This window comes from Lontra canadensis, unplaced genomic scaffold (assembly GCF_010015895.1).
Source record: "Lontra canadensis isolate GAN:19392208 unplaced genomic scaffold, GSC_riverotter_1.0 scaffold150, whole genome shotgun sequence".
In the NCBI taxonomy this organism is placed as follows: Eukaryota; Metazoa; Chordata; class Mammalia; order Carnivora; family Mustelidae; genus Lontra; species Lontra canadensis.
Genome location: NW_022631144.1, coordinates 1682413 through 1707495, shown reverse-complemented (window position 1 = coordinate 1707495; position 25083 = coordinate 1682413). Strand labels below are relative to the sequence as shown.

General features: G+C 35.1%; 1 protein-coding gene across 4 annotated transcripts in view; it reads left to right on the top strand.

Annotated features, from left to right (window-relative positions):
• Positions 1-624: 624 nt before the first annotated feature.
• Positions 625-25083, top strand: part of NUP37 (nucleoporin 37) — a 43337-nt gene continuing 18878 nt past the window's right edge. Inside the window, exons 1-5 of one of the 4 annotated variants that reach the window (XM_032844271.1) lie at positions 625-690; positions 1919-2139; positions 10326-10450; positions 14263-14335; positions 16122-16216. In XM_032844271.1, the coding sequence (XP_032700162.1) occupies positions 1984-2139; positions 10326-10450; positions 14263-14335; positions 16122-16216 (449 nt within the window). In that variant the 5' untranslated portion in view covers positions 625-690; positions 1919-1983. Of the gene's footprint in view, positions 691-1273; positions 1299-1918; positions 2140-3379; positions 5424-9268; positions 9819-10325; positions 10451-14262; positions 14336-16121; positions 16217-25083 lie in introns of those variants that run through there. The other 3 variants (XM_032844273.1, XM_032844274.1, XM_032844270.1) reach the window with 3 other exon arrangements.

Sequence of the window (25083 nt, the reverse complement as noted above, 5' to 3'; positions counted from 1 at the left end):
CAAATATAAAAGTTAAGATATCTTACCTCATAAAACTATGAGACACAAGTAAAAATCCACCTAGTGCCATTCACTTAATTTTAAAAAGGAGGGGGCAGTCTGTGGTGCCATCACCGTCGGAGTGCAGATCCTAAATTTTCTTTGGGAGAATATAACAGGGAGAGGGCGAAGTAATGGAACTGGAGTCTGAGCACGTCTTGGAACTAGAACCCCGGTCTCCTGCCAACCTAATCAACCTAAGTAGGCCTCTTCGAGCCCCCAGGCGTCCAATCTGCAGATGATCCCACAGGACCTTCTAGTTCCATTCATCACTAGATAATGTGAATTCTTCAACATCCCCAAACCCAACCGGGTTCCAGAGCAAAGCCACTATTAACAGTCACTTAGAGGTCACTGAAAAATCTCTCGGCCTGAATCACAAATTAAAGTGTGACAGGCGGGCAAGGAAGCCATGAGACTCACCTGACTCGGGATAGACCTGGCAGGTTCAGACTGAACTGAAAAATTGTCCTGCCGGGCTGTAGTTTCAAAGCTGTTAAAAGAGTCCGTCGCGAGTTCTATTTTAAATATCGCGGGAAGGCTCGGGAACCAATCGCTGCTTCCGCCCTCTGACCCGGAAGCAGAGTCGGCGCGCGCCGGGGCAGGCTGGGGAGGAGACCAGCTTCCCTCTGGCCAGTTTCCGACAAATTGGTGCGTATCGCTCCTGAACCTGAGGGTTCGGGCGGGTTTGCAACTGGCCGCCCAGCGCTCCCATCCTATTCTTGCGAGTTCCTTCTCTCCCGAGTCGTTTTCCCTCTGACCTCGGGCTTCGGGAGGTGGTAGCGGGGCTCACGGGACTTGCCTGTCTGGGAGAGACGTTGGAGCTTTTTGCGGGTAGTTCAGTTGTTTCCTCCCTGTTCCGCTCTTCAGTTTTAGAGGGCAGGTCCAGCTCGCCGTACAGTGAAACCCTGAAAATGTAGTGAGACTGGGCACAGTTTAACAAGCGATAAGGGGACCGAGTTTCCTGATCTCGAATCTTTTCCACTTCCCACATCGCTGTGCCTCTATGGGCATCCACCTGCTCTCACCCTTAACAAATGTCCAGTCCTGGGTTCCCACTCGTAGGGTTACTAGTTTATAGGCTCCCTGAGGTGGGATTCCTCTGATTCTCCGCAAATACTTAACCAGGTCTTGATGAGTTCGTTACTGAGTCCAGCTATTCTCAGGACAACTGCATCCAATTAAGGGGGGGGGAGACCTCTTTAGATCCCTAAGTCTCTGGGAATGCTACTTCCAGAGTGCACATCAGGCCATAACAGGTTGGTGGAAGTTTTGTGCCTGATTTTACGAATATCATTTTTATATCACACATTTTGGCACTCTTTCTCCGGGTCTTATTGTGCTTTTCACAGAGAATCGTAACTGTTAACGGATATTGTGATCTTCGCGGCGGAGGCCTGTTTTTCTTCTCTAGCACTGGTGTCCAGCACCTAGTAAAGTATTTCAAATGCTGTCTCCTCTATGAGCTTGGCAGCTAACTAACCTATTAAAGCCTCGATTTCTTCTTCTGTAAAATGGGAACCATTTGCCTCCTCTTAGGTTTGCAAGTATTAGGTGTCACAGTGTCAGTAAAATCCTTAACATGGCACCTGCAAGCAGTGCTATGTAAATGTTAACTATCATTAATTTTTTATGAATATATTCACTACTAAACTGATTCTATCTTCAAGTTCTCACTATCTTTTTGTTAATCTAAACAGGATATGATGATTTATTCTGCAGGTATTATTCATGAAGTATTTAAAGAAGTACGTGGTTTGGGTTTTTTTGTAGCTGTCTGTGGCATCTGAAATACCATGTCCTTATTTTGATTCATTTGCTGAAAGTGACTGACACTTTGATGGTTTCTATCTAACTATGTCTGTGCTGTAATCCACAGTTTCGTGACCTCATCCAGTAGAAGGCTATTTTATTTTTACAACTGCTCAAGTATTGACATACAAGATGAAGCAAGATGCCACAAGAAATGCTGCCTACACTGTGGATTGTGAAGATTATGTGCATGTGGTAGAATTTAATCCCTTTGACAGTGGGGATCCAGGAAACCTAATTGCATATGGTGGTGGTAATTATGTGGTGGTTGGCATGTGTACATTTCAGGTTAGTGTACAAAATTCAGTGAATGACAGTGAAGCTATTTCACTGGTTAAAAAAACAAACTTTGGCAAACTGGGTAAACTTGGAAAACATATTGAGCTTGAATGTAAGAGAAAAAATTACATGAAGAACTACAGAGGAAGATATTTCCAGTAATATATGCCTGAGATTTGTGCATACATTAAATAGGTAGTGAAGAAAAACACTATGAGGCTTCTCTTTTTGCCTTGTGTTTGGAAATGAAATATTCTGGTAATTGAAGGTTGTGGCTAACTGAACATTTGGTATGTACAGAGAAAACTAGGTCTCAAATGAGACCTAAGTAATTACTTAACCCAGTTTTTCTACATTCCACTTTGACATAGGAAACAAGCCTAAAGAACGATCCTCCAGGAGATTTTACAGCTGTCGTGATATTCAGCTTCTGTATTAGTATGCTCTCACGCTTTTTGTACATCTAAAGCATACATCCAGTGTATACACAGTATGGGACCCTATTAATTGAACAGGCAGTTTAGCATAGTCATTAAGACAATGAACTCTGGAGCCAAAATCCTTGGGTTTTTACTTCTGCCTGGCTTTACCTCTTAATAACTATATGACCCTGAGCAGGTACTTGACCTCCCTTCTATAAAAATGAGGAAAATAATACTTAATAGGGTTTTGTGAGAATGTAGTTAGTAGGTCATGTGACATTCCTAGAAGGCATCTGGCACATTTTTTTTTTTTTTTTAAACTGTCACTAATCTGGTCAGTGTTGCCCCCCAGCACCGGCTCATATTTAATCACCAAAGCAAGATTGCATTGTGGTGAGCACATACGATGTTTTCTTACGGGAAAGCCAGTTACACATGTGAAAGAGTCTAAACAATGTGAATTCAACCCTTAGAAATGTTGGCTAATAATTTGTTTACCAGAATATTATTCCTAAAACAATATTTCTCAAATTAAGATTAATTGGTGAGGTAATTTGGCATTGGTCAGTTTTCAAAGATTTAAAGTAACTTTACCACTAAAGTACTATTATAAACATTATTATTTACTGTTTTACTCAGGAGGCAGTATTTTATTTCAGTATACTGTTTTGGCATCATAAATGCAGTTTAGCATTTTACAGTGCATTAAATAAAGTTATACAAAGTTAGACTGCATGCATATTTGTGCTAAGGAAAGAGTATGAATTAAAGGCTTCATTTTTTTGGTGTCTGAATACAATACAAGAGCTCTTACATTTTCCCACATTGTCTCAGGATTGGGGCAGAAATTGCTAGCTTTCAGGCCAAGTGACCCATGGCCTGATTTTAGCTAGACTACTTAGTTAGGATCATAAAAAGTCCACATGATTAGGAGAAATAATATAATACACTCTTGAAAAAGACTGATGGTAAAACCATTTTTCTGGTGCAGGTTACTAACCCACAAAAGAATAAAGGAGCTCCCTACAGGTGAAACTAAGTTTTCATTACTTTTAAAATTAAGAACTGAATACAGAATTGTATTTAAAAAAATACTGAAAAGATGTTTTATCTCTAATTTATGTTCAGATAAGAAATGAGAAAGTCAAGAAGGGAGAAAAAAAAATCAGGAAAAAAAAAGGTGATGAGTGGCAGAGAGAGAAAAAGACGATGGAGAAGAAAGAACTAGCAAAAAACATTTGTATTGCTCTGTCATGTCTTGCGCATTGTCCTTGTTGATCCTCAGACCTGTCAGATTGGCAATCTAGGTCTTACAGCCAAACTACCTAAAGGAAGAATTGAATTTTATTAACTTGGCAAGTTTCTGTGCCAAGTACTGGCAATAAAATTAAGCAACTGTCCCTGTCCAGAGTTTCCATTGTACGTCAAAGAAGTTCAGGGATTTATATGACTAGTAAATGAAAAAACAAGCTGTAGACCCCATTTTATAAACCCCTTTTCCTTTGATGCTGGTATTCAGATAGATTGAAGCCATAATTCTAACAGTTCTGGAGGAGATTCGGGTCCCAATAATTTGCCCTTGAGGATTCATAATATATTATCATTTCCCTTTAAAGTTATTTTGTTATCTAATTAAACGCTATTAAGCGTTGTTTCTATTCTCTCACGTTAGAAACTTCAAGTTCCATAGCATCCAATTTCATGCCTCTTGTCTGAGAAAACTAAGTAAAGGTAAATTGAATTGAAAGTTTTCCACATGCCTGTTGGAAAGGCAATCCTCATTCTAAGACTCAGGAAAACACTGTCAATACAGTATATTTAAATTTCAACAAAGCATTTTTCAGAATCTTATGGTGTTCTTTTGAATATGTTGGAAATTTGAGCTGAATCTTGTACTATTAATTGGTGTCATGTATTTGTCAAGTATTAAGTGCAAAACAGAACTGGTAATACCTATGTTAAAAAAGCAAGGACCCTGACCTCAAGATGTTTAAGTGTAAAACCATGCAGTAGGAAAACTTATAAGAAGTCCTATGTGCAAAGGGTAGAGGGAACATGAAAGTTTCAAAGTCTATTCAAAGGATCACCAATAACGAATTGGGGACTTGAATTTCGAGAACATTTGATTTAAGCAAGCACATTGAATTTATGTAGAACGTGAAGCTGAGAAGAATACCTAATGCTTTGAATGATAAACTCCACTTAACAAGTATTTATTGAGCACCTGTTGTATGCCAGACACTGTGCTTAGAATTTAAGTATTTAATAGATTGGTTTAATGTGCCAAGTTGAACAAGCTAAAATTCAATAAAGTCTTAAAATGATAGACTGCTGAATCTAAAAGGGACAATTGTGACTTAACATTTTTTAGTCACCTGGATGTTCACTATGAAACAGTGCAATGATTAAACTGCCAAAAGGAGTTAATTCGGTGCTGTGCAATAGAAATACAGTGTGAGCCACAAATATAAATTTAAGTGTTGTAGTAACCACATTATAAGAAGCAAAAATCAGATGAAATTAATTTTAATGTATTGTTTTACCCAGCATATCCAAAATATTTCATGTGTAACCAACATAAAAAATTAATGAGATATTTTATATACTTTTTAAACTAAGTCTTAAATCTGGTGTGGATTTTGTACTCTATAAAGTATACACGGTTTGAACTAGCTATATTTCGAGTACTTAATAACCCCATGTGGCTAGTGGCTGCCATATTGGACAGCATAGCTCTATATTCTTTAATCTTTACTTCATTTCTCAGCAGTGTATGTTATGATGCAAATGAGATAACGTTTTTGAAGAAATTTCAGAATGGTATTAAAATGTTTAAAACTGCCATGTGAAAGAGGGATTAGACTCAGAATGGTAAATATATTTTGTGTTATTCATCAGTTCTGTCTTTGGTGAAGTTATGGCTTATAGTGCTTTAAGACTGACACTGAATCTTCTTTGAATGTGTTCACCTAAGATCAGCTGTGGCCAAATACTTGTCTTCGCTGAAATAGATTTCATCTATATGGTTCCAGGGAGCAGAATTTGGAGCAATTAGTAGAATTTACATGAAAACAGATTTGGTTTTAATGTTAAAGAGAGCTCTTTGAATTAGAACTTCAATTCTAATTCCAGTTCTAACTTGAGTTGAATAAGCTCCCCCAAGAAGTAGCTAGTTCCCTGTCACTGAGAATATTCAGAGAAGGGTTATGCAAACTCTCTCCAGATGTTATACAAATTCAAGTGTGAGGTGAAAGACGTGGACTAGGTAAACTTTACAGTCTCATCTGACTAAAATTCTGTCTTTGGCCTTAACTGGGTATGGTGGGAGGGCCTGCCAATTTCAAACCCTTACAAGAGCCCTTTCATCAACCTGGCTTTGTCCCAACCTCAAGCAAACCAGAGCCTTCTATAATGATTTGTATTGCAGCAAGTTTTCCACAGGATCTTAATTTCCTGCCTATACAATACTGCCTACACCCCAAACTAAACCCAAAATAGCATTTGTCTCTGCCTATACCACACACACACCCTGGCCTTTTAGTTGGCTCCGTGGCAGGCATTGCTGCCAGGAAAAAAGGTTTCACTGGTAATACATAAAGCGCAAGCTATACTATCCCTGGGATTTCTTTATCTCCGTGGCCATCCAATAACTCTATATATACTTTGGGTAAAAAATTATAGTACCTAATTGTCAATACTGTTGTTACAGTAGCAAAGTAATCTGTGTTTTGATGGTAAAAACTTCATTTTTAGAAGATTGATTTGTCCAGTGTGGAAAAATAGATGTAACCCAAACTATGAAGTCAGCTATGATTAGGCTCTTAACCTGATTTTAAAATTGCTTAGTGGTTGCTGCCTTGGCATATCTGGCTGTTAGCTATACAGTTATTATACACACAGATTATGAAGTAACAAAACTTGACAGTGTTTTTCTTTCTTTGATAAGTACATTTCTATTTCCTATTTTCATTTATGGAAAAACTTATGCTGTTAACTCAAGTTTGTCTGAAATTTAAAGTTATTTTTCAAGGGGCATTAGAATTATGTAGAGAAAACCATGTGGAATGTATTTGTGAAATGGCTTTGCTAGGATCCCAAAGACATTTTATCCTGGAAAAATCAACACATTCAACAGGATTCACTTAAACCTTGCATTTAGATTCAGGATGAATGAAATTCTTAGAACAGGCCTTCAGATAATATCCTATCTATGTAGACATATGTATCCCTTAAGTAAGTTTCACCTGCTCTGGATTTTTCCCCTGGTGTTATTTTATAATTCTATGAACTTATAAAAAGATAATTGTATCACTTAATACAGAGGAGTCCTTGGAAAAATTTGTCATGAAAAATTTTGCTGCAGTCTCTAGATCCAGTTGGGGCATTGATTTAAATAACAACAGTTTTTAAACTTAGTATTTTCAAGCCTATAAAAAGTATTTTAAAATATATGTTATCTATATAAGGTATAAATAACAATAAAATAGATTCCTGGATGCCTACTACCCAGCTAAAGAAATAGAACATTAGTAATTCTTCTGAAGCCCTCTGGGTGTTCTTCCCTTACTGCCTTTCCTTCTCACCTTCAAGTGGTAACCATGCCTGAAATTTTGTGTTGTTTTACTTTGTTTTTACTTTATAGAGTTACCATATATGTAGGTCTTGCAAAGGAGTATATTGGCTTTCATGTTTCAAATTTTATCAATGAAATTATTCTGTATTATTTTCTTCTACCATGTGTTGCTATTAACATTGTATTTGTTAGGATACTCCATGTCAAAATTCATTTGTTTCCATTGTTGTATGGTATATTTTGCACATATAGCATAATTAACCTATCTTTTCTTCTATTGGCTATTTGGTTTATTTTTAATTTTTTACCCTTGAAAACATTGCCAGTGTGCATATTCTTTTGTCTTCTGTTTGTGTTTTGTTACCTCCTCCTTTCATTGTTTTCTTCCCTGATAATTTGGAGGTTTTGCATGCTGTTTCTCCTCTTTTAATGGTTACCAAAGACACTTTACCATGCATACTTAATTAGACAAAGTCGAAATTAATATATTTGGGTGCCTGGGTGGCTCAGTCCTTAAGCATCTAACTTCTGCTCAGATCATGATCCCAGTGTCCCGAGATCAAGCTCTGCATCCAGCTCCCTGCTCAATAAGCCTGCTTTCCCCCTCTCCCTCTGCCTGTTGCTCCCCCTGCTGCGCTCTCGCGCTCTCTCTCTGACAAATAAATAAAATCTTTTAAAAAAAAAATCTTTAACTTCTTCATGAACAAAATAAGGATCTTTGACTCTTGAACTATCACCCCCTCCAGACTTATATCACTGTCATATTTTAGTCCTGTTGTTTTTCTTTTCATTTTAAGCCACAAATTATGTGTTACAGGGCTAATATTTGTTTAGATTAACCCATCTGTTTGCCTTTGGTTTTTTTACTCACTGTTCCTTAAATCTCAGGCCTTCCTTCTGGGGTCATTTTATAGTAAAGGGTGTAATAAAGTACACCCTTTACTACGAGAGAAAGTTTATTACTAAGTTCTTTATGTAAAGGGCCAGATAGTGAATATTTTAGGTTTTTCCAGCCACTTACAGTACCTGTTGCAAATTGTTCTTTGTTTTCTACAACTCCTTAAAAATACAAAAATGGGGTACCTGGGTGGCTCTTTCAGTTAAGCGCCTGCCTTCAGCCCAGGTCATGATCCCAGAGTCCTGGGATCAAGCCCTGTACTGGGCTCCCTGCTCAGCAGGGAGCCTGCTTCTCCCTCCCCCCGCCCCCCGCCCCACTTGTGTGCGCGCGCGCTCTCTCTCAAATAAATAAATCTTTAAAAAATATATGTGTGTGTGTATATGTATATATATACATATGTATATGTGTATATATATATATATATATATATATAAATTCTCAGTTCGTGGACCATACAAAGCCAACGCATAGACCAAATTTGGCCCAGCCATAGTTTGCCATTCTCTGCTCTAGGAGATCTTTTAGTGAGGGTTTGCTGATGCTTAAATCTTGGTTTTTGTTTTTCTGAAAATATATTTAATACAACTTCATTCTTGAAAAACAGTATGGTTGTGTGTATAGTCCTAAAGCCTTTTCTGTCATTGTTTTGAAGATCTTGTTCCATTATCTTCATGCATTTGTTGTTTCAAGAAGCTATGTGCCAAGAAGTCTATGGTTCTAATTCTTTTATAGGAAATCTCTTATATAGGAAACCTGTCTTTTCTTTCTGGTTGCTGTTGCTAAAAGCCCCATCCTCGTCCTGGTTTCTTTTCCCTCCCTTCCCCCTCCCCTCCCTCAGTCTGTATGTACACATACACACAAATTTATATCATGAGAGTTTGTATGTGTATTCTGAAGTTGCACTATGTTGTATCTGCCTGTGGATTTTATTTAAGCTGTCTGGGACATATTGTTCTATCTAAATATATGTATTGGTGCCTGTCATCAAGTATGGAGGACCCTTTGCTGTTATCTCTTCATCTTCAAATATTGCCTCTTCTCTCATTCCCTCTATTTACTCCTCTGCAACCCAAATGAGATATATAGTGGAACTTCTCACTGAATCCCTTTTAACTTTTTTTTTTTTCTTCTCTTTTCTGCATTCTGAGTAATTTTTTAAAGTCTGTATTCCAGTTGCTCTAAGCATTTTTTTTTCTTACGATATTTTAATCTAAATGTTTTATTTGGTTTTTTTTTTAAAGCTGCCTAATCATTCTTGGTCATCTCTTATTGCTTACTCATACTTGTGTTTGTGGTTCTTTGTTTTCACATGTTTGAGTACATTTGTGTAAGATCATATTTGATTGAACTATATCTGTGGTAACTTTTTGAGACCTGGGTAGAGGTAGTTCATCCAAAGAGAATTTGCCTTTGTCTGTCAGGTGCTCTGGGCCACTACCAACATATGACCATTTTGAAATCAATTGTCATTTTCTGGAGCACGTAGTTAATATGAATTCAAGCCACAGACTCATATTACAGCCAGCTAATGGTAGAGATTTCTCGTAAGTGGCTTTTCTCTCTTAGCCTCACCCATGGTAGATATTTTGCGTGGCACTTTTGGTTTGGGTTTTTTTTCCCTACTTCCCCTTTAAAGGACCTGGATCTTTGCAGAAGTCTCCAATCATCCTTCCTTGTGCAGGCACTAAACTTTGTCCTTTTTTTCCTGCAAACTGAACCTGTTAGTTTTTGGATATGGACAGAAGTACTTAAGATAGCTGCGTTACATTATTTTTACAATGGGAAACTTTTTCAGGTGATTATCCCTATTTCCAAACCTAAATACTTCAAAATTCATTTTTTCCTCATCTTCACGTGAATATAAACTGAAATTACTTTAGTAGTACCAAAGCAGGTAAATAAGCTGACTTTAAATATCTAAACCAGAATCTTGTATCCAAAAGACTAAATTAACCAGATTGTATTAACATATTCACTATTCATAGTCCATAACAATATTAGATGAACAATTTGTAACATCTTACATATGTATAGTGCTATATATAATGCTATGTAAAAAAATAATATATTTACTGTTTGTTTTTAGTTGTCCTATAGAGTTTTCCTCGAGACTTAGACAGTTTTAGCTATTTTTGTTGTCAGTGTTGCTCAGCTAACCAGTTAAATCTCTATATCTAATCTGTTTTTGAACTTTCTCAAAAGAATATATATGGCCTCCTGATAACTTCTTCATTATGGTAAAATCAGAATGTTATAGTGTTTGTTTTCATAACTTCTTCAAACATTTACTGTATATGCTTAGGAGGAAGAAGCAGACATTGAAGGAATTCAATATAAAACACTACGAACATTTCAGCATGGAGTCAGGGTCGATGGCATAGCGTGGAGCCCAGAAACTAGACTTGATTCATTGCCTCCAGTAATCAAGTAAGTTTAAAACTATTAAGTGTAGTATTTATTAATGTCCTTTGTTTTAAGTGATCTGAAGCCTTTGATGATAAGGCCTTTTTTTCCTCCATTTCCATTTTTCCCAATTTCAGATATTAGATATTTTAACATTGGCCATTATTTCTTAATTTAGTCTTACTATCTGAATTCGTGATTTAAATATGCAACATGGTAGTGATGCCTTGAATATGTGTTGGGGCCTGACTACAAAGCTCTTTACTTGAGTTTCATCTGAATTATTTGAAGTCTTCACAGATTCTTCACTGAGTTTACCACTTATTGAAAGTATAACTGTTAAAATAAGTAGATTTGATTGAGTCATTAATGAACCTTACTGCTACACAGAGACCAGTGTCACATTTTCTTGTTTAACAGTACATAAAACTATAATTCTAATCCTTGGGCTTCAGTTTTTATGAAAGCATTGAAAAGAACAATTCCTTTTTGAGAAAAATCTTGACAGTACCTGCTGAGGCCTTCTTCACAAAGGCAATATGTGTCAGATTGTTTAATGTTTGTTACGAAACACTAACCTTGCTTCCACAGATTCCAAATCTAAAAGATATGCCTTTTTTTAGTAAACAATATAGCAATCATTAGTTAGCTCTTAATGAACTAACCTAATTTTTTTTAATTGAGGGATAATTCACATATAGTGAAATTCTCAACTTCTGAGGGTATCATTTGATCAGTGTTGCCGTGCATACACTTGTATAACCCATGTACTGATAATACATAGCATTTCCATCACTTCAAAAGTTTCTTAGTACTCCTTCCCAGTCAATCCTTGTACCCCATCTTCTGCCAAAGCAACCATTAATCTAATTTTCAGAAGTTAATTTTGCCTATTCTAGAACTTCATATAAGTGGAATCATACAGAATATACTTTTGTGCCTCGTTGGTTGTTTTTGAGATTTATTCATGTTATAACTACCAGTGATTCTTTTTATTTTTGAGAAGTATTCCATTACATGGTATAAATACCACTGTTTGTTTATCCATTCTCCTCTAAGTAGACACCAGTTTCCAGTTTTCAGCTGCTATGACTAAAGTTGCTATGAGCACCCCTGTATATATAGCTCTTAGTAGATACATGGTTTCCTTATTCTTAGGAGCAGAACTCTAACTCAGAGGGTGTTTTTTTTTTTAACATTTTAAGAAAGTACCAGTTTCCATAGTGGTTCTACTGTTTTATATCCCCACCAGTTAATCTAGAGATGTTCAACTTGCTCTACCAGCTCTTCAGCTTTTATTGTTGTCAGTCTTTATTTTAACCATTATTTTTGGAACCACAATTACATTTCCCTGATGACTCATGATTTTGAGCACTTTTTCGTATGGATTCTATTTCCTATCTAAAGAATATTTGCCTACAGCAAGATTGTGAATATGTTCTGTTTTCTTCTAGAAGCTGTACAGATTTTAGCTAACCAAATTTTAAATAATCCATACAACAGCACTTGTTAATATACATATATCATTGTTAATAGCCAGTTTGCTGTTCATTTCCTTTTATATTAAAAGAAAGTGTTCTCAAAATCTGGAGTTAAACAAGAGTCAGTTAGTTTCTGCATTTTTTAGCAGATTTTGAAAGCTAGACAAACCATCTTCCTCCATGGTTCTGCTTGATGCCTGTTTTCCTGTCCTACTTTAACATCATAAAATGACATATGCTCTTACTGTTTCATCTTTTTTGTTGATGTTGTCTGATAAGCAGCTTCGGATTTTTTTCTGCAAATATATATGATGAATTCAGAATATTAACCAGCCATCAATTTTAAAGACAATATTTTTAGAGCAAGCTGACTGCACAGTTTTGTTTTTATTTTTTTATTTTTTTTAAAGATTTTATTTATTTATTTGTCAGAGAGAGAGCGAGCGAGCATAGGCAGACAGAGTGGCAGGCAGAGGCAGAGGGAGAAGCAGGCTCCCCACAGAACAAGGATCCCGATGTGGGACTCGATCCCAGGACGCTGGGATCATGACCTGAGCGGAAGGCAGCTGCTTAACCAACTGAGCCACCCAGGCATCCCTTTTTATTTTTTTTTTTTTTTTGAAGATTTTATTTATTTATTTGTCAGAGAGAGAGAGCCAGCGAGCATAGGCAGACAGAGTGGCAGGCAGAGGCACAGTTTTGTTTTTAAATAAATCAAACATTTTATTATAAAACATTACACATTTACTGTATCAAATTTAGAATATACAAAATATTTTTAAAGGCCATTTCTACACCCAGTATCCTATTTTTTCATAAATAACTTCACACAATTGTGATTAAACTATATTTGTATTTCTTATCTTACTTTACATATATATATATAATCTATTTCTTATTTTACTTTACATACGTATATATGTAAAGTAAAATAAGAAAAAGTAAAATAAGAAATACATTATATTATATATGTATGTGTGTGTGTGTGTGTATATACATATACACACACACACACACATATATAAAGTATAATACGTATTAAGATGACTCATGGGGCTCCTGGGTGGCTTAGATGGTTAAGCAACTACCTTCAGCTCTGGTGATGATCCTGGAGTCCCAGGATCGAGTCTGCATCAGGCTCCCTGCTCAGCAGGGAGTCTGTTTCTCCCTCTGACCCTCCACTTCTCATGCTCCCTCTCATTCTCTCTCAAATAAATAAAATCTTAAAAAAAAAAAAAGATGACTAAGGTATAACTTGGTGTCTGTCTTATCATTAGCTTAACTTACAGCTAGAAAGAACCCATTCCTAGTGTTTTATCTTTAGTATTTAGTTGCCTTCCGTTCTGCTCTCTCCCTCTGTTCATCCCCACTTGCTTTTCTTCACACTTGCTGGAAAGTAATACTTCACCTTACTTCTATTCTCTGAGGCTTTATGGTTTAATTAAAGGATGGTGTAAATATACTTACCATGTATAAACTCAAGCAGCAAAGTTTGGAGAAAAGTGGAAAAACATAAAGTTGCCATAAAGTTGTGTGTGTGTGTCTATGTGTTTTTTTCTTTTAATAAGATTATTTCATTAATTTTTTTTAAGTAAATAATCTTTAACCCCTGTAAGTCCTGATGTTTTTACTGAACTTGGCCTTACTCTTCTACTAATACTTTATAAACCTTTTGCTTGGGATATTTCTTTTAGAAACCTTCTAAAGTAATCTTTTTCTATTTTAGAAATGATATTTTGAAGAGAGATTTTTAAATGATTTCTTATGACATAAGTATGAGGAGATCTACATTAGGAGATCTCACATTAGTAATGTTGTTGTAGCAAGTCTGTTCTAGAGTTTCCTCTGGATGTGAAAATATGAATATCCAAAATAATAATAGGAAAAATTCAAAGGAGAAGAATTAGGTAGATAAGCTTTGCTTTTTAGTTTTTCTTACCTTTTATTTGTGTTATGAAATACAGCATACATGCCAAAAAGTGCAAAAAAAAGTACATACACAGTTTGTTGTAAAACAAACACCTGTAATGATCACCCAGGTCAAGAAATAGAACATTCCTAGCACCCAAGGTCCCCACTGTGCCCCTCCCAAATCATCTTTCTCCCTTACCCTTAAAGATAATTAAGCTCATGATTATTGTGACAGTTATTTTCTTTCTTTTTTAAATAGTTTTATCAGCTATGTATGCATCCCTAAAACAATAAAGTTTATTTTTTCCTACTTATGAACATTCATACAAATGGAATAATAATATCCTTTTTTTGTCTTGCTTTGTTCACTTATCAGATTCATCGTTGTTTCTGCTTGTAGCTCTAGTCATAGATTTGTGTTGGTTTTTGTTTTTTCACTTCCAGATTTTGTACTTCAGCTGCTGATATGAAAATAAGATTATTTACTTCAGATCTTCAAGATAAAAACGAATATAAGGTATGTTGACAAGTATATTTCATAACTCTTTATTTTAAAACATTATTTTTTTCAATATTTTATTTATTTATTTGACAGACAGAGATCACAAGTAGGCAGAGAGGCAGGCAGAGAGAGAGGGGGAAGCAGGCTCCCTGCTGAGCAGAGAGCCTGATGCAGGGCTCCATCCTAGGACCCTGAGATCATGACCTGAGCCAAAGGCAGAGACTTAACCCACTGAGCCACCCAGGCACCCCTTAAAACATTATTTTTGCCTTTTTACTTGGATTTATCTCAGTTTGAAATGATGTTTAAGGGGTGCCTGGGTGGCACAATCGTTAAGCGCCTACCTTCGGCTCGGGTCATGATCCCAGGGTCCTGGGATCAAGCCCCACATTGGGCTCTCTGCTCAGCGGGGATCCTGCTTCTCCCTCTCCCCCTCCACTTGCTTGTGTTCCCTTTCTCACAGTGTCTCTCTCTGTCAAATAAATAAATAAAATCTTTAAAAATAATAAAATGTTTAATTTTCATCTTTAAAGTATATAATTCAGGATCTCATTTACTCTATTTTTGGCTATAGTAAGGACTACAGATTATAAATCTGATATCATTTATTAAAATATTAGGTAGGCACAGCAAATGAGGGGGATTTAGAAATTCACATTTGGGTATAGTAAGAGTATAATAGACATGAACACACACAGAGTTGAGAGTCAAACTTCGAGAGAACCAATGATCAGTGCAGCATGTAGGGTAAGGTGGGATTATAAAGCGCTTAAGAGCACAGACACAGGGTCCAGACTGCCTAATTCTATCATGTTAATAACAGTATGACTGGTCAAGTTCCTAATTTCTTTGTGCTCAGTTCCTTATCTATAAAATGAGCATAATAATAGCATCTGTCTCATAAGGTTATGAGCATTGATTGAGCTAATTCATACAAAACAGATAGAACAATGTTTTGTACATAGTAAGTTCTATATATGTGTTTTCTATTAGTATAATAAATAACCCTGTAAAATAAGAGAAAGACAAATACTGTATGATCTCACTTATAGGTGGATTTTTAAAAAGCCAAACTCATAGAAACAGAGAGTAAAATGGTTGTTGCTGGGGGAGATGGGGAGATGTTGGTCAAAGAGTACCAAACTTCCAGTTATAAGGTAAATAAGTTCTGCAAACCGAATGTGCGGCATAATATGTGTAGTTAATAGTATGGGTTATATACTTGAAGTTGCTAAGAGAGTAGATCTTTAATGTTCTCACCACAAAACGAAAATGAATTTCTGGGTTGTTGTGATTATGGACTTCTAATACTTTGTCTCCAGTGCTAGCAGTTACATAGAGGAAGTAAATAAAGACCGCATAAGGTGAAACCCATACTGTTTATTAAGTAGTTAGTGTGCAGAGCAGTAGGTATGACTTGGGGTTCTATCTCAGTGCAGTGCCCCTAGAAATTTATTCTAGCTTTAATTTTTATTTAAGCTTTATGTAACAAGTAAGAGAGGAGGTAAGATGAGGACAGGTACTGTAAAAAAGTGTGTGTGTGTTTTTATAAGAAATGCATACTAGAAAAGAAAGATCAAGCTAATAGCGTGTGTTGAATGATCAGCTTCTTTCCAAGATAAACCTTCCAGAAAAAGTGGGTGTATAAATCATGCCTTAAAAATAGCAGATTGCTTAAGAAATATTTATAGAGAAGGGAAGCATGCAGTGAAAGCTTTTAAGGCAGTGAAGTAAAAATATTAGGTAGAAATTTTGTAGATTTTTTTTTCTGTATTCTTACTACCTTTTCCCCTGATGTCAGGTTTTAGAGGGCCATTCAGATTTCATTAATGGTTTGGTGTTTGATCCCAAAGAAGGCCAAGAAATTGCAAGTGTGAGTGATGATCATACCTGCAGGTATGTTATTTATGTTAAAACCACATTTTTCAATTTTCATCCTATTTTAATGAGAATTACATTATAAAAATTACAGAAAATTTAGCTTCTGTATATACTCTGTAAGATGTAAAAGATGCATACTTTATTTAAATTTAAGCATGGCACAAACATGAGTTTCAAAACTGGTGAATTCCAGTTAATGGAAACTTCCCTCTCTGCCTCTTACTGTAGATTTGTATATTTATGAAATTTAAATATGTATTGTGTCAAATTCTCCAATATTGGGTAAGAGCAGTAAGATGATAAAAGGCAACTACCATATTATGAAGTTATTTTACAGATCCTTTCTGATAAGTTAATGTTTATAAATGAATTGCAAATCTCATTTGCTAAAGTAGGACTCATAGGAAATTTCCTGTTTTGACTAATTTGGAAGTCTCTATATAAGGCTTTCTGCAGATATAATGCATTTCAATATCCTATTCTTCAACTCCATCCCTAGTTTGGAATGGATGAGATAGCTATGACATTTTTTAATATTGCTTAAAGCTAGAGAATATCACAAGTAAACAACAAGATGACAGCAAGAGTAGGAGGTGGAAATAAGCTGAGGAGTTAGGAGTGAAATGGAATTCTATAAGCATGCCAATTGCTTCACTTGCTTTAACAGTACTATGAGGGGGGGAAAAAACACAGCTCTGCTATTTTATATAATTTTAATGTTTGGTAAGACTATGACAAAATCATTAGTATTCATAAATATTTGTGTATATATATATTTATATATATATATAAAACCATTAAATATGTGTCCTTTCACACTGGAAGTAAAGCCACTGGGTACTTTTTAAATTTTAATCATAATAGCTCATCTTTTTAAAGTTGTAGAGTCATAGGCCATTATTCTTTATGTACTGCCTGTTAAAATTTTCATGTCAAGGACATGAAAGATTTACATGCCATTAAGATTTTAGGGCCTCAAGTGTTACAAAACCAAGTTTATATAGAGACCTGAAGAGTAAATGGGACCATTTTTAAAGTAAAAAGTTAGATTAGATCACTAGATATAAATAATGACATTTTCGTTTTCTAACTCCTGGACTTTCCTAATCACAAGCATTTGGAATAATGAAACCTGAGAAGGGTGAAAATGAGTGCCTTTGAAAGCCAAGGAACAGCCTCTGAATAGTGAACAATAGCCAGAGATCTGGGATTACATTCAGTGGTCTGTGATTACTTTTTTTCTTGTAGTAGAGTTTTGGGTTTTTGTAGTGTAGTAAAATTGTCCTAAAATTTTGGGACTGACAGAAGGTTGCCAATTTTTTATTTTGTCAAGTAATAAGAATTTTAAAAGGTCTACTGCCTTCTATTATTACCATCATTTTATGAAAGTAAGAACAATATTACTCTAAAAAGGAGAAAGGCTTAACTTCAAAGTAAGTCCTTTAAATAAACATAACTTTTTTAAAAAACATACTGTGTTGCCCCTAATTGCCTTATTTTGCTAGACTGTGGTTGATGATGTTATTGTTCAGCAAATACTTACTCTCCCTCCCCCTTTCACAAGGATGGAGGAGATTTTCCCACACCATTGGGCTTAGCTGTGTGACTTGCTTAGGCTGATACAATGTTAGCAGCTGTGATGCAAGCAGATATTTAAATGATTTACCTGTTTGTCTTGACTTACTGTCCTCTGTCTTCTATAAGATGAGCTTGTCTAGATAGCTACTGGTTTCTCATTATTCCACAGTGAGAAACAAATGGAACAAATATGGACCCATCTGGCGTTTTGAAATAGAGCTTCCCACAGACTCATGAGCAAGAAATTTATGCTTATTTTTGTAAGCCACTGAGATATAGGGGTTGATAACATAATTTTAGCAGTAGCTGGGGAGGTAAATTTAGAATTCATCAGCTTAGTTCACCAATCAGAAATAAAGGACAGTTCTGATTGGCCATTAAAGTCAAACCTTTTGGGCCAAAGCAGTATAAATAAGACTTAAAAGAAATAGCATAAATCAAGAAGTTTAAGGAAGAGTAGTAGGTATCATATACTCTCATAGTAACAAAGGAAAGAAGGACTTCTGATAGGATTACAGGAGAAAAACATTTCAGTACAACTGTCTTCATTAATTTAAAATATAGAATTGCCAAGTTACTAATAAAGACACTATCCAAATGGCAGCTACAGTTTGAGCAATGGAAATAGCTATTTATATCCTAGGAATCATTCCTATCACTATACTAAAGAAATCCTACCGATTAGTTTGGATCTGCATGTTTCACTTGTTCACTTGGACAAATAAAATCCTTGTCCAATTATAAGCAGAGCCTGTTTCATCTTGGGAGTAGCTTTATATGCAGGTAATACCATGCTTAAAAAAATACATGCTTAGTAGAGTAACTAGACTGAAGGTCAATAAGGAACTAGTGGATTTGAATAACATTATAAATTACTACACCTAACATGTATACAAAACACTTTCAGCATCAGCAGAATGTACATTCTTCTCAAGTGCACATGAAACATTCTCCAGAATAAACTGTATGTTAAGCCTAAAAATAAATCTAAATAAATTTTAACAGATTAAAATCATGCAGAGTACCTTCTTTGACCGCAGTGGAATAAACTAGAAGTCAGTAACAGAGAAAAATTGAAAAATCTACAAATATGTGGAAATTAAATATCAACCTATAAATAGTCAAAGAAGAAGAAATCATAAGGGAAATTAGAAAGTACTCTGAGGGGGCACCTGGGTGGCTCAGTGGGGTAAGCCTGTGCCTTTGACTCAGGTCATGATCTCAGGGTCCTGGGATCAAGCCCCACATCAGGCTCTCTGCTCAGCAGGAAGTCCGCTTCCCCCTCTCTCTATGCCTGCCTCTCTGCCTACTTGTGATTTTTCTCTTTCTATTAAATAAATAAATAAATTCTTTGAGAACCAAAAAAAAAAAAAAAAAAGACATATTTTTTTTAAAAAGTACTCTGAGGTGACTAAAAGTGAATAAACAACAAAATTGATAGGATGTAGCAAAACAGTGCTCAGAGGGAAATTATGTCTGTAAATACCTACATTGAAAAAGAAGGAAAAAGAGAAGAAAGAACTTGAATCAGTAACTTCAGTTTACACCTCAAAGGAGCTAGAAAAAGAAAAAAGGAAACCCAAAGGTAGCAGAAGAAGGAAAATAAAGATTATAGCAGAGATAAAATAGAAAATAATGGAGAACTGATGACACCAAAAGTTGGTTCTTGGAAAAGATATAACAGAATTAGCAAACCTTTGGCTAGACAGAATACTCCAATTAGTAAAATCAGAAAAAGTGGGACATTACTACCAACCTTACAGAAATAAAAAGATTTTAAGAGAGTATTATGAACAGTTACACACCAGCAAGTTCACCTACATGAAATGGCAAATTCCCAGAAACACAAAATTCAAGAAAAAGTGAGAATATCTGAATAGATCTATAACAAAGAGATTAAGTCAATAATCAAAAACTTCCCAACAAAGCAAGCCCAGGACAAGATGCCTTATTTGTGAATTCTACCAAACATTTAAAGAAGAATCAACACCAGTCTCTCAAATACTTCTAGATAATAAAATAGGGAATATTTTCTAAGTCATTCAATGATGCCAGCATTATCTTGATACCAAAGGCATCACAAGAGATCTGCAAACCAACATCCCTTACAAATATTGATGAAAAAATCCTCAACAATATCTATTTAAAATTAGAAAGCTCTTAGAAGATAACATGGGGCAAATCTTTATGACCTTTGATCTGGCACTGATTTCTTAGAAATGACACCAAAGGTGAATATAACAACAACAAACTAGATATAAATTGGACTTCATCAAAATTTAAAACTTTGGGCATCAGAGGACACTGTCAAAGAGCAAAAAGACAACTCACAGAATGGGAGAAGATATTTGCAAATCATAACATAAGGGTCTCAACCAAAATATATGAAGAACTCTTACAATTGAACATTAAAAAGACAAACAAAAGACAACCCAGATAGAATTGTTGGGTCATTATATTGTACACCTAAAATTAAAACAACACTATATGCTAATTATGCTTCAATAAAGACAAAACAGACAAATGTCTTGAATAGACAATTCTCCAAAAAAGATACAAGCTAACCAACAAGCACGTGAAAAGATGCTGAGTGTCATTAGACATTAAGGAGATACAAATCAAAAGCACAATGAAATAGGGGTGCCTGGGTGACTCAGTTGGTTAAGCAACTTGCCTTCGGCTCAGGTCATGATCCCAGAGTCCTGGGATTGAGTCCCACGTCGGGCTCCGAGCCCCACAGGGAGTCTCCTTCTCCTTCGACCTTCTCCCCTCTCATGTGCTCGCTCGCTTGCTCGCGCTCTCTCAAATAAATAAAATTAAAAAAAAAAAACCCACAATGAAATATTGCTTCACACTCACAAGGATAGAAAAGAACAAACAAAAATAGAAAGTAACAAGTGTTGGGAAAACTGTGAAGAAATTAGAACCCTCATTCTCTGCTGGTGGGAATGTAAAATGGTATAGACACTGGAAACATTTTAGTCATTTCCTCAAACAGTTAAACATGACCCAGCAATTCTGTTCCAAGGTAAATATTCAAAAGAATTAAAACAGGTCTTCAAACAAATGTACAAAGGAATATTCCTAGCAGCACTCTTCATAATAGCCAAAAGGTAGAAAAAATCCAAATGTCCAAGAACAAATGGCTAGATAAACAAAATGTGGTATATCCATATTTTGAAATACTATTCAGCTATAAAAGGGAATGAAGTATAGATACATGCTACAACATTGATGAAACTTTATGCTAGGTGAAAGAAAGTAGACATAAAATATTCTCTGATTCCATTTATATAAAATCTCCAGAATAAAGAAATCCATAGAGACAAAAAACAGATTAGTGGTTTCCAGGAACAGTAGGGGTGGAAGGGAATAGAAACTGCTCAATGGGTACAGTGTTCCCTTTTGGGATAATCAAAATGTTCTGGAACTGGAGAGTGTGATGGTTCCATAACATTGGGAATGTACTAAGTGGCCCTGAATTATTGGTTAAAATGGGGAATAAAATAAAATAAGTGAATAAAATGTCAAAAATTTTTAAATACTAAGCTTTATTATATAAAATACTATAGTCTGTACAAAGGAATATTACATTATCACATATATAACAAAAGAGACTATACAATAGGAGCAGGACTACAATATAGATTCTCAACATTTTGTACTATAAAGAGCAGAAGAAATATTTCTCTAAGTGCCAACTTAAAATAATTTTTAAAATAAATATGTTTTAAAATATGTACATTTAAAATATATGTATTTTCTAATGTTTAACTTGTCGTTTCAGAGAGACAGAGTATTATAATTAGCTAGATTTATGGTCTTAGGGACATCATTTCTAATCAATCTATCTCCTGAACAGGTTTATAAGAATTATGAGAAGGGAGTTGAGGGAGATTGGAAGGGGAGGTGAACCATGAGAGACTATGGACTCTGAAAAACAATCTGAGGGGTTTGAAGCAGCGGGGGGTGGGAGGTTGGGGGAACCAGGTGGTGGGTATTAGAGAGGGCACGGATTGCATGGAGCACTGGTTGTGTTGCAAAAATAATGAATACTGTTATGCTGAAAATTAAAAAAAAAGAATTATGTAGTTTATTGAAATGGCCAAATTCTAAATCAGACAGTAAAGGTAGTTCTTACTTATACTAGTATGTCAGTCTAGGGAATAAAAAGTTGTCACTTGTTTATCTCTTGTTATAAAGAACAAATAAATGTATTGAGAATAAATTAATCTATAGACTCATTCAGTCAGTAAATAAACATCTACTGTGTGCCAGGCGCTGTGCTAGGTACTTGGTCTTCACTGACTTATTTTTTTTCTTTCTTTCTATGGGACAGTAGGGGAAAGAGTAGAGGAAGGGGAGGGGGAATCACTGACATTTTTAAGCCTGTAAATAATCATTTCAGCACCATTTCAGGCTTCTCCAAGACTGACAAAGCTATTTTATTTTGTATAAATGAATTACAATAGTAATAGCCAAAGTATTACTAAATATTTTATTGTGCTTTACTGTATGTTAACCACCACTCTAATTACCTTACCTATGTAAATTCAATTAATTTTTACAACAACTCTGAGATAGGTACTATTTTATGCTCATTTTATATAATGGGGATACTAAGAGGCTAAGTAATTTGTGGCAAGGGACATATCTGCTGTTAAGTCGAGGAACCGGCATATCAGGCAGTCTGGCCCTAGTACCTGCATTCACCTGCCTGAGTGACGATTTTCAGGTGTATCCTAAGAAGATGGTATTCACATCTAAAAATATTTTAGCTCTTTCTTCTCTGTATTCTTTGATATAACTTCATTAATTCAAACTGTGAACTGAGGTGCTACTCATACTCTGAAATATTATTATAGAAGATGATAAATTTTATCTAAGCTTCCATGTAGTTTTAGTATTCTGTGATTATGCAAGTTTGTAAGAAAATCGAGTTCTCATAAGTTAGCAGTTCATTATCAGCCGCAATATCCCCCCTTTTAAAATAAATATTTTACAGTGCCAGCTATACAGTCTTAAATGAAACTCATGAAAATATAAGCTATCAAAGTATAAAATCATCAAAAATATTTAGTGCCTTAATTGTATTATACATTTCTATAAAAAGAAAACAAATTGTTATAGAGTACTGTTGCAGTGTGTATATACTTAGGACTATGTAAGAAGACAAGTGAGATAGTCTTTGTCCCTCTTTACAATAAATAAAGTTGAATATGAGAAAAATAAGATGACAGGAAAACGTAAGGCAGAGGCAGGGCTGCCAATGCACAGTTCCAGGGATATGGTTTGCCTAAAGTACAATGTAAATAGTGCCATCTGGAGTGCTGCAGTGTCATAGCCCTGAGTAAAGCTTCAGTTATTAAAATAAAACTCACATCATTAGTAATAAAAAAAAAGTGAAAGAGGCAAATAATATTTCAAAGTAGAAATAACACAAGACAAATTATAGAATGTCAAGTTGAAAAACTAAGGAAGGATAATTGTCTTGCAAATCAGTCAGTTTTTATATGGATAGTATCAGAATAATTAACTGTTGTGCCATGAGATGGGATACTAAAAAAATTTGCAAAAACTGTATCTTCTATCTTGAAATACCCCCACCTTTTGAGGTATTTCTAAATTTCATTCTCATTTAATGAATCAATCCATTTAATCCTCAGAAACCTTATATGGTAGGTTTTCTTGTTATTCCTTTTATATAGAGGGGAATTCCAGGCAACCTAGCTTAACTACATTATGCTGTTTCTACTTTAACACTCATGAAGTTTTAGTCTTTTTTTATTATTGAAAAGAAAAATGTTCAGATTACATCTGTGTTCTGATCAAAATCAATTATTATGTAGGGATTTAATAAAATGGATAGAATTGTAGTTAGAGTCATGCCTGCAGAAGTGTTACCTTCTGCTTGTGAAGAATTTATAATTTTTGAAAGATACCTTTGCTAAAACATTCTAGTACCAGTTCTTGAAATGAAGATGTCATGTTCCTTCTTTATACTTCGTTAGCCCAGTTTATAGACAAAGAAGAGTAAAGAGAAACAGACTTTTGTAGAGGATAAGGAAAATTATTCTAGAGGAGACTGCTCTGGCCTTTGCACTAATAAGGTATTTTTCAGTGTCAGCCTTGTTTTATTGCCTTAGAGTCATCACAGCATCTAGAAGGATGCCCTTGTGGCAGGTACTCAGTGACTGGGTGAAGGAATCATTGCCACTCTGTACCTATCACAGCATCGTCTCACCACCAAACAAAGCATCTGACAGATATGTTTAAGAAAAATACCCAGGTAAATCATGGCATTGCTAGCCATTCAGCCTCATGTTTGATACCGTTTCCTTTGTGGTCCTTCATCCTGTCCACCATATTCAAATACATGTGTATGTATATATTTGTATGTGTATATGCCATGCACAGAGAAATGACAATACTGGTGTTCATAATTATGACCCAGCATTATTAAAAGAAGGTTAAAATTAATATAATATTTGAGAAGTAAATAAGTGCATATTCATTTAGAAAATTAATTATTCCATACTTTCAAAAGAAGATAAAAATGATAGTTAAGTACTTAATGGGTTAAGCTTATTATTTTAAAAACTCACTAATACAGAACATCTTATTCCCAGTCAGTGCCAAATAACAGATGTTCTTGTATATTAAAAACAGTACCGTTCTGTAAGAACAAGTCAGATCAACAAGTATTTATTAAACACGTTTAGTATAGCCAACATTTAGTACTTTGGGGGATACAAAAGAAATAGAAGACCCAGTACTCACTGTAACTACAAAGGATGTCAGAAGTAAATCCCTTTCCTCCTCCACCCCCCCCAATAGTCTTTTTAAATATTAGATAAAATTTATGGTGAAGGAAAATTGGCTTCTAGAAACCAGGAATTCTTAGTTTAAGACTAAAATAATAGAAACATGTAATGTGCTATTCATTTTGTCTATAAAACATGGGATATTAGTAGCTGTCATGTTCTAGCTGTCATCATTTTTAAAAAGAATGGAAGAGGGGTAGCATATAAAAAATAAGATTTTTTTTTTTTTTTTAGGAATACAACCAAATCACTGGATAAGGGAATACCAAATTACCTAAGATAATCACTAAGCCAATTGTACTGTTTTTTGAAAAATTGTACAAGAGGAAAAAGAATGTTCATCAAATGTCTTCTTTGTATCCTAGATTATCATTGTTCATGTACATTTGAGAGTCTTCAAAATCCATAACTAAGTTGGTTTCCTACCCCATCCCCACCCTAAATGGGATCACAAAATACATGAGCTATTTAAAAATAGTC